This window comes from Lactuca serriola, chromosome 8 (assembly GCF_051521515.1).
Source record: "Lactuca serriola cultivar US96UC23 chromosome 8, Lser_US96UC23_V15, whole genome shotgun sequence".
NCBI lineage: Eukaryota > Viridiplantae > Streptophyta > Magnoliopsida > Asterales > Asteraceae > Lactuca > Lactuca serriola.
Window position 1 is genome coordinate 28905980 of NC_136415.1, and position 11086 is coordinate 28917065.

Here is an 11086-nt window from a genome sequence, read left to right on the forward strand (position 1 = left end):
AGAAAAAGAATACAAAAAAAAATGTAAAAGTAACATATATATAAAAAAACAAAAAAAATCTTATGATAACCTGAATTGTAAGAAAATGGTTCGGAAAATTCAATAATTCATAGCAAAATATAGTATTCAAACTAAATTTGTAACAAAATTTTAAAAGTAAAACTTGTACTAAAAGTTTAAAATTACAAATGACTTGGTAGTTCATGTGTGACTTGGAAATAGCCAGTCAAAAGACAATACTTTAAGTTTGTTATCTTTCAACACAATTAAGCAGGTTTGGTCTGTTCATCTGTTGGCTGCTTAAAGACATTTTGAATATTCCAATTTCACAAAAACAATGTTAACCCTAATAATTATTATAAATAATAATATACATTGTGATTGTTTTTGGAAAACTTAATTTTCATAATATCTTAAAGTTACCAAGTAATTATTTTTATATTAACCAACTCATGTTTTATGTTTGCTTACTTTCATCCTTTTTCAAATTTTACATTTGTTGTCCAGATTAAATTTTATCATAAATTTGGTATGAATTTAAAATTTTATTACGCTTGCTCCTCATATTTACAAATTTCTTTTTCTACAACTTTTTAAAAACTTTTTTATAATGCTTTGCAAGATTTTTTCTTAAATTTTTTCCAACTTAAAAAAATATTTTCTTAACTTTTTTCTTCAACTTTAAAAAAGAATCGACATATTTAGCCAAAAATGACACATTATGAAAAGTTTGTTTCAAAAAATCAGTGATAATCCAAATAATAATCCATAATCATGAATTTTTTTTTTGAAAAGAAAATCAAGACAAACTTTGCATTAGCGCTGCATGGATAAAGATAGGTCAAATTTTGCTATATGATGACAATTTAGAGACTTTTAAGTTTTAATCTAGTTCATTTTTATGTTCAATGACAAAAAGATGACAAAGTCAAAACCAACACTTTCGTAGCTAATTTTATCAATAATCCAAAAGTTATTCAAGTCCATCATTACTTTGCTTCTTAAACAAGAACCAATCACAATCGGTTCCAAACTTTAGGAACCAAAATCATTCATATCCGGGTTCTTATTTGGAACTGGAGTAGTTCCGGTTCCAAAAACGGATACCCGGCCCGATACTCATCCCTAATAGTATTATGTTTTGAATTGGTGGGGAAAAAAGAGGTAAGAGATAGTCGATTCATCAAAGTTAAACAAACAAGAAATTCTGGATGATGCTTAGTAAATAACGTCTGAACTTGTGTTTTCTAGATTAAATCACGACTTTGTAATTAATTTGGAGTCTCCAAAAACAGAAGAGCAAGTAGGATATATAGCATACATGTACAAAGACGACATGACATGAGAGGGAAAAGGAGTTAAAACATAATTATAAATAACCTCAAACTAATAACAACATGGCATCAATTGCCCCCTTATTGCCAAACCTATAATCGTTCAATAACATTTCATAAACATGATTCTAATTCTTTTTACCAGAGATCTCAGTATCACTGTATATGAAAAGATGATCAACTGTAGTACTGTTCTACATTTCTCCTGGAAGCATCGTATCCTCAGGTAGATCACATACCGCAATTCCCTGAAATTTTTACAACAAAATAATGTTATGATTTTACATTTTACAAATTAAAAATCTTAAGTATTTCCATACTTACCTCTCCTGTTAAGTGTGCTACACATTTCTTCTCAGCTAGCAGCTCATCCTCCGACTAATAAAAAAAATCCAAAATTTAGCATTAAATATTTAAATGTTATAATAAAGTGTAAATACGAAAGATTTTGAGTACCTTTTTAATTCTCTTACGAAGGTAGTCATCAAATATGACATCTTTCACAAGCTCGTAATCGCCATCCCCCTACCATTAAAATGGATTTGAAATTTATAAAAAAAACAAATGGGATTCACATTTGTATGATTTAATATAAATAAATATTTAAATTAATTTATAATTTAAACATTTGTACATACCTTGGACCTACAGGGCATGCTAAAAACAATATCTTCTGCTATTCCATAAGGATTTCCATTTGTATAAACCTGAATTTTACAATTGTAAAAAATTAACATAGTAACTATTTTAATATTAAAAAAAAAAAAAAGTGGGTGAAACTTACTCCAGTTGAAAACCAATCACCTTCGGGTGTGGGTGTTACAAGAGACCTTATTGCATCCACAATAGAAACAGCAGTTGATGCAGCTGAAGATCTTCCCCATTTTTTAATTAAAACACCACCTCTCTAAAAAAAACATTTTCCAATATTCACTAATAAAAAGTATAAAAAATATATATAATATAAATAAAGAAAAGTTAATTTACTCTTACAGTTTGAACCATTTTGGTAAAGTCCTCTTCTAACCATTTCCTATCTGTAATAACCTCTGGCACAGGAATCCCGTGTATTTTAGCATTTAAAAAATCAGGAACCTAAAAAAAACAAATTACATTCAGAAAATAAAACACAACACTAAAAATTAAAATTAAAATTCATTTGGTTACCTGAGTAGTGGAGTGGTTTCCCCAAATGGTGACATTAGAGACTTTGTCATAAAAAACTCCAGCTTTGAGAGCCAACTGCATAAAAGCATAAAGAATTAGTAAAAAGTTGTGTATATATTTTAAAACTTGGTTAAAGTTACTTTTTTTAAGGGTGTGTTTAATACCTGGCACTTTGCTCTATTCTCATCTAGTCTAGTTAAAGCATGAAAATTCTTTGCAGGTATATTTGGAGCGTTTTTCATACAAATCAAAGCACTGCAAGTGACATACAATAAGATTATTATTATTATTATTATTTCCACATATTCATCGGAAAAAAAAAAATGTAAAAGCCATATTTAAAATTCCATACTTGGTATTGCAAGGGTTTCCTACAACCATGACTTTGACATTACGTGAAGCAACAGCATTGAGAGCTTTTCCCTATCATAAATTCCATTTAGATTATATGATTTTCAAGAAATTAAATTTGAGTGAAGTGGAAAAGATTTAAAAGAACCTGTTCAGCATAGATTTGGCCATTAATGTCTAACAAATCGGCTCTTTCCATTCCAGGGCCTCTAGGTTTAGCACCAATCAAAAGAGCCCATTCTGCATCTTCAAATACCTCATATGGATCTATGCCAATGCTTACTTCTCTCAATAATGGATACAAAGAGTCCTCAAGTTCCATTGCCACTCCTGTGTTATTAGTTATTAGTTATTACCATTTCATCATGAAGTTAATTTTGGACATAACTACAACACTAAATAAGACTAGTCATTACCTTCAAGAGCTCCAAATGATCGTTCAGATCCCAAAAGTTTGAGGGCAATAGGTTGATCTGGGCCAAAAACCTCACCTGATGCTAGCTGTGATTTTAATGCAACATATGTAAAGATCTATCTCAGAGGTTCTAGATTTTTATATACAAAAAAGGAGAAACAATTTGTTACCTTGAAGAGTAGATGATTGGATATCATCCCAGCAGCACCTGAGACTGCAACATTAATCATTTTCTTCCATGATTTTGTTTGATCTTCCTGATAATGTGCATCCGCAAAGAACATAATACATCAGAACTTGTACAATAACAGATTTGGCCTTTGGGACAGAGGGAGTAGAGAATTTAATCAAAAAGTAAGGATATGCAATGTTTAATTGTCTGTTTATCCAGATGTGTATAACTGTATTTATTCATCAACGCAATTATGGAAGTTCAGATTTAGCAAGATGTAAAAATTCAGATATTAAGACTTTTCCGGAAATGAAATTATCATTGTAATCCTCATCTATTACTAGGTAATAACAAACAATCATCTAATACTTGCAAAGAGTAACTGAGGAAAATCAAATGTACGTCAGATTTTGAAATAAGCAAGAAATGAAATTGATTTAAGGACCGGGGGTTTTTGAAAATAGCTACAATGAAATAAATAGCAAGGAACGGAAGTCGAAAAACTTACAGCCTTCAGATCACTTAGATCATAAGTGAGGCAGAATACACCGAAACAATCAGGCTTTTGTTTCGAATCAATACCAACCGGAGCTTGAATTTGGCTGTAAAATTAACCACAAACACAGATTATCAACAAAAAACACCTAAAAATCATACTAGATGTGACAGTAGACAGAAGCTTACTCGGAGGTAACTGAACAACGGATAGCAGTAGTCGGAGTTCGAGGGAGATTCCGATAACTCAGGCGGCGGTGATAGGAGAGACGAGTGGACGATGAGACATAAGTGAGGAAGCGCGAATTACTGAAGTCAGTCGTTGTGTAAGCATGGCCTAGTTCTGCCACCGCCATGGAAGCAAAGTGAGGAAGAAACTTTTGGAGGGAGAAACAAAGGGAAGAGATGAAGGGGAGAGGTTTAACTTCAAACGGATTAACGTGGATTTTTTGGGAATATAGATATAAGGTCTATACACATGACACTTGTCACCTTTGTTCAATCCACTAAAATTATTGGGGTTTACAATTTTTTTTTTTTTAAATCAATAGAAATTGGTATTATTTCGGTAAAATGATTCTGGAAATCTTTTTAGCTTGTTTTGTTTTTAAATATATTATATGAAAATTTACTTGTTTGTTGTATTGGAAATAAACTATAACTTTAAGTGACTTAAAATCAAGCATTGAAACCCAATTTAAGGTGAATTATCTTTCATCTAGTTTATGATTTTTCATTCTATAGCTTATTAGTGCGACACACAAAAGGATTTTTGCCATTTATTTTAGTATAAAGAGGGAAAAAAAAGTCTATGAGGGCCTTTTTTTTTTTTTTTTTCTCGGGTTCCAACTATTTTTGGATCGATAGGCTTCTTAAAAGGACTTTTTCATTATATTTCTACTCAACAATCATAATATTTTAAAGAGAAATTAAATATACTTCTACTTTTTGTTTCTACATATCCTTCTACCTAATGAAATGGTGACATGTGTAATATTTAATGCTCATTTAATGAGATTTAATGATATTTTAGAATACTAATATGACACATGTCATCATTTAAATTAATAGAAGAATTGGTAGGATTAAAAGGTAAAAGGATATTTAATTTCTCTATTTTAAAACACTCATTTATTAATTTATGCTTTATTTCCAACGACTCAAACCGGAAAGTAATCCCTAAATGTAATTATAACTAGGAAAGAACCCATGTTTCGCATGGGTTGGAAATAATTTAAAGTTTCCTAAAAAAATGTTTAGAAATAATTTAAAGTTTTCTAAAAAAAATGGCAAAAAAGTGATTGTTTCCAAAAATATGTAACTACGAAATCCGAAAGTGTATAGTAAGGTTGATTATCCATTTACCAAGGAATGGTCAAATTTGTAATAACGGAAAAAATATGTGTAAAAAGAGTATCTAAATGAAACAATGTTGGAAAAAGTATGGAAATAGAACAACGTTGGAAAAGGAAGGGACCAAATTGACAATTGAACATACTTTTGTGGGTGGAGATTGTAGTTGTAAAAAGTTAAGGGATTAAACTGTGAAGCCCCCAAAGAGTGGTGGCGGCAGCAATCTAAAAATCTAAACTTTTTGTTAAAAGTTCCTATGCGTTTTAATATATATATATATATATATATATATATATATATATATATATATATATATATATATATATATATATATATATATATAATGATACAAGCTCATAATTTGTTTTATTCAATTACTATTATTATTCTAATAATATAATTTATTTTATTTTATTTAAAATTTTATAACATACATTGAAATTAGATCAAACATTATGACTTGTTACGCAAATTGCTCGATTGCCACCTCTATTATTTTATAAAATTGTTCCTAAGTCAAATATTATAATTTTTATTTACATAATAAGTAGTTTTCTGGAAATATTTAAGAATTTAATATTATTTAAAAAAAAGTTGGTACATGCTATAATGTAGGAACTTCATGCCCCTTTCTGAGTTCCCTTCTCTAGTCCTTTTCTATTCATTCACGTTTCTTCTTGGACTTAACTTCTAAAGAATCATAAGAAACACAAATAACACAATGTGACATACATGCTAGGTATCGTGAGAATGATATTTTTGGAGAGTATTGAAATAATCAAGATAAAACTGCAAATTTGGTCTATTTGGTTAGCTAAAAATGACAATTTTGGTCTAAAAAGTTTTATATCATCATCACTGGTCCACGAAATGTTTTTTTTATCGTGGTTCGGACCTTCAAATTTTGAAATAAAATAAACATTTTGCCCTTATTATTATTTTTACTCTATTTATTTTAATTATGTGAAGTATTTTTTTAACGGAAAAAAAAAACAAATTCAACCCCTCCCCATCTACTCCTCTCTCTTTATCTCTTTAACAAATTAATGAATTCTTCCCAATGACTCTATCATCGGTTGGATGTCGGAGTTGTCGATGTCGGAGCCGCCGCCTGAGCAAAGGTTTCCAAATAGCCCTCTCTCTCACACCCACAAACGAATAAAGATCATTGGAGAAGAAGAAGGAGAATGAAAGAGGAGGAAATTTAGAATCAATATTAGGAAGCAGATCGTCATGAATGTGATATGTTGTACGTACGGAGGTGGCATGGTATAGACTTAAATTTTTTTTTTCAAAATAAACCAAACTCCCCCTAATTCATATGTGTCCTGAGTAGCGACTACCTAGAAGAATAACCGATTCTAAAACTCTAGGTTCTTGTACACCATATTGGGTCCAATCAAAATAGTTTCTTCTTCGATCATCAAATTGTTTTCATAAAATTGAGTTTGTTTTGAAAGGTCATCTCAAGACTATTTTGGTAAGGTCTGATGGTATATTTATTTTAATAGTGTATTTGGGTCCAAGGTTATTTTCACAAGATTGGGTTAGTTTTGAAAGGTCATCTCAAGACTATTTTCGTAAGGTCTGATGGTATATTTATTTTAATAGTGTATTTGGACAATTTTTCAATTAATTTGTTATTTTTTAGGGAAAATTGTAATAAAGTCCCTATATAGTGGCCTCATAATCGATTTAGTCCATATATATTTTTTTATTCAATTAAGTCCCAAATACCTGTAATCGTATTCAATTTAACCCCTTGACCCGGTCAACAGGTCATCCAACTTTCAAAAATATTTTTTTGGCCCAAGTTTCAAAATTTATTACAAATTTGGTCCAAAATTTACACTTTTGGCCCATATTTTAAATTTTGTTACAAATTTGGTCCAAAATTTACCCTTTTTGCCCAAATTTTACAATTTTATTATGAATTCATCCTAACTTTAATTTTTATTAAAACTTTTTTTCTCAAAAAATTGTTTCAAATATGTTTTTTCTTTATAAAATCATATTTATACAAAAAAACGTATTTTCACATAAAAATCTTATAATTTCTACATAAAAAGTTTTTTTTAAAAGTTTTTGTATATGAAATATCTTGTTATAAAAATATATATTTACTAAGTATATAAATATAAACTAATCTGTTTTCATAAAAAAAATGTACACAAAAATGTATACAAAAACGTATTTTACAAAAAAATATATATACAAACGCCTATCACCTATATATATATATATATATATATATATATATATATATATATATATATATATATATATATATATATATATATATACACACACAAAAAAAAAAAAATAGGTATGTATCTATATTTTTTTTTATAAAATCGTGTTTGTTTATATTTTTTTTTTATAAAAATGTGTTTAAATAATTTTTTATATAATACGTATTTGTTTACATTTTATAAAATCGTGTTTGTATACATCTTATAAAAAGGTGTCTAAATAATTTTTTATATAAGACGTGTTTGTATATATTTTATAAAATCGTGTTTGTATACATTTTATAAAATGTATACAAACATGTATTATATAAAATATTATTCAAACATGTTTTTATAAACAAAATATAAACAAACACGATTTTATAAAAAAATATATAGATATAATAGGTGTTTGTATTCATTTTTTTTTTTGTAAAATACGTTTTTATATACATTTTTTTTATAAAAACCGATTTGTATATTATATACTTAATAAATATTTATTTTTATAACTAGATATTTCATATACAAAAAAATTTAAAAAAAGATTTTATATAGAAAATATAAGATTTTTAACTGAAAATATGTTTTTTTTTTGTATAAATATGATTTTTATAAAGAAAAAACATATTCGAAACAATTCTTTGAGAAAAAAAGTTGTAAAGAAAACTAAAGTTAGGATGAATTCATAATAAAATTGTAAAATTTAGTCAAAAAGGGTAAAGTTTGAACCAAATTTGTAACAAAATTTAAAATCTTGGCCAAAAGTGTAAATTTTGGACCAAATTTGTAATAAATTTTGAAACTTGGGCCAAAAAAATATTTTTGAAAGTTGGATGACCTGTTGACCGGGTCAAGGGGTTAAATTGAATACGATTACCGGTATTTGGGACTTAATTGAATAAAAAAATATATATGGACTAAATCGATTATGAGGCCAATATGTAGAAACTTTATTGTAGTTTTCCCTTATTTTTTACCTTTAAGCCCATTTGTCTCAAGTATCTATTAACTTTTCACAAAATGGTTGGATACATTTATTTCCATGTTTTTCATTACTTATCTACGTTTTATAATGAGTACTAAGTTTATTCATGGTTTCCATGAGGCCTAAGTGACCACCATTGGCATTGTAAGCAACAAAAGATAAATCAGGGAAGTTGTTTCCTATGCTTGAATGGAAATGTTTAGGAGAATATATCTTGATTCATATTTGACATTCCAATCACTATTAGAAATCCCCTTATGGTTCATGTGAAGATAATGTTTGAGATCCTACATCCATACAGTGTCAAGGAGATGTGATTTAATATTGGATGTTACAAAGATAAAAAAAAAAAAAAAAAAAAAAAAGAAATAACTAATCTCTAAAATCCTCCATCCATACAACGCCAATATAGTTAGTACCATTTTATTATGTTGATAAATATTTGAGACAAATAGTCTCAAAGGTAAAATAAATAACAACTTACTTGCAAAACTATCACAATACACTCTTAAAAATAAGCATACCATAGACCTAGTGAAAATAACCTTGGGACAACCTTTAAAAATAAACTTAATTTTGTGAAAACAGTTTTTGGACAGAGGTAAACATAGGAGCTTCATCATCATAATAACATAATTTTATTTCAATATTTCTTATTAAGTTTATATTTCTGATGCTTAAAATGGAAGTCATTTCAAGAGATTCAATGTGGTTTACAATAAGAAGAAGCGGAAACGTGAAATAGAGTTTTAGAGTCAATTATTATTTGAGTTATCGATGCTCAGGACAAACGTGGGTTAATTATGGATATAGGGTTACCTATTGGTAACTAGCTTCATTAATGAAATATCAAGTAATATGTTAAAGTTTAATTTATTTAAGAAAAAAAGATCTAAAACGGAAAAGAAAAAAATACATGTATGGTTTTTTGTGGAATAAACCGAATTTCTATGTTATAACAATGAATAGATAAAAATGAGCCTTTTAAAAATAAAATAAGTCCAAAACAGAATAAAGTCAAGATATTGGATATTTTAAAGAATAAACGAACTTTAGGCCAAAATTTGAAATTTAGTTTTCTTGTGCTTATTATCAAAGAAAAAGTTTCAGCTTTCTGTTCTTGGGTAAGAGACAAAAAGCATGTAGACTTTAAGCAGGTAATCAGCTGACCCACACAAAGGTTAACAGGCCCAATCCACCTCATTTTTTGTACTATACAAGTATACATTGTATACAAGGCCCATAGTTGACTTCATATTTATGATTTATGAATTTATGGGTGAAAAGAAACAAAAAACAAAAAACTCCAAAATGAACAAAACCAAAACAGAAGAAACCAGAAATTGAAATCGAACTAAATTGTGAAGTCGGTTAGTTACTTAGTTATCACATTTGATTTATAGCGAAAACAGAATAAGATAATTTCTTATAATTTTGTAATAGTTTTTTTTTCTTAAATAACCAATATGAAAGTACTCAATTTCAAAACTGACGGTTATGTTGGCTATTTATTTATAAGGTGGTCAAAATTAAATAACATTTGAAAAAAAATGGTAATTTGGTATTAGCCCTTTATTTTATTGTTTTATTTTGTCATTGGAAACCCTATTATTAGCATTTAGCAATAGGATGATAATTCGAAAAGAACAGATGTTACTTTTATATATTCTTTAGTGTTCGGAATTATTAGCAACTATTTATATTCCTTGTTATTCTCATTCTGCATAATATTGAAATCATTTCTCTCCCCTCAAATATTTTTCCTAATCTTTAAATATTATTAAAAGGGAAACTTTATGACATCACTTTCAACAATCAGGGTCGTTGATTTGTTTCATTAATATATTTTCTACCGTTATATCGTTATGCTGACATCATCATTTGGTCAATTTTTTTTTGGTCCACCAATTTTATGAAATCTATTAATGACAATTACTTTTAACATTAGGAAATCTATTAATTACAATTAAATCTAACCAAAAATAAAATTATTTTTAAATTTTGAAATCTATTAATGTCAAATAAATCTCACCAAAAATTAAATTATTTTTAAAATTAAGAAATCTATTAATGACAATTAAATCACATCAAAAATAAAATTATTTTTAAAATTAAGAAATTTATTAATGACATCATCATTTGGTCAACCTCATCCCTCATTACCCGTTTCTTTTGTTCTGGTTTGAAAATCACTAACACAGTTATTATTTTCTTTTCAATTTATTGTAGGGAAGAAAATATGAAGATCAATGGTGCTGGAAGATACATAAGAAAGATTTTCCCACTAATTTCAATGATGCGTACATCTTCTTTCACAACGATTCAATCGATTCTCCCTTCTACGACCTCGAATCTAGATACAATTTCTCTTCCCATGTATCTATGCGTAGACAATCCATAATCTTATCTATTTGATTCATCCTTATGTAACCTCGAATCCGTTTCATCTTATGATCACAACCGCAAGCACTCATCTATTTCGTCTCCTTCTATTTCTTCATATTTCTTGTGTTTCACCTTAGAGCTCTCCTTCTTCTAGTCAGTTATTTGTTTCTCCGCACAACGACTTATAAAAGATTT

General features: G+C 28.1%; 1 protein-coding gene across 1 annotated transcript; it reads right to left on the reverse strand.

Annotated features, from left to right (window-relative positions):
• Window positions 1-1288: 1288 nt before the first annotated feature.
• Window positions 1289-4372, reverse strand: LOC145066461 (lactate/malate dehydrogenase family protein). The gene is made up of 14 exons (XM_079013718.1): window positions 4124-4372; window positions 3948-4041; window positions 3438-3524; window positions 3269-3353; window positions 3001-3182; window positions 2854-2924; window positions 2666-2756; window positions 2502-2576; window positions 2328-2429; window positions 2119-2241; window positions 1973-2041; window positions 1791-1859; window positions 1659-1712; window positions 1289-1582 (listed from the first exon to the last, which is right to left on the reverse strand). The coding sequence occupies exons 1-14, from the start codon at window positions 4288-4290 to the stop codon at window positions 1529-1531; spliced, it is 1323 nt and encodes a 440-aa protein (XP_078869844.1). The 5' UTR covers window positions 4291-4372; the 3' UTR covers window positions 1289-1528.
• Window positions 4373-11086: the final 6714 nt, after the last annotated feature.

What these genes read in the sequence shown, in the direction of transcription:
- LOC145066461 (XM_079013718.1), bottom strand. Translation starts at nt 4,290, where the DNA reads ATGGCGGTGGCAGAACTAGGCCATGCTTACACAACGACTGACTTCAGT. An exon ending in ATCTAAGTGATCTGAAGGCT is followed by an intron (nt 3,525 to 3,947) that starts GTAAGTTTTTCG and finishes GCACATTATCAG; the next exon opens with GAAGATCAAACAAAATCATG. An exon ending in TTACCAAAATGGTTCAAACT is followed by an intron (nt 2,242 to 2,327) that starts GTAAGAGTAAAT and finishes TGTTTTTTTTAG; the next exon opens with AGAGGTGGTGTTTTAATTAA.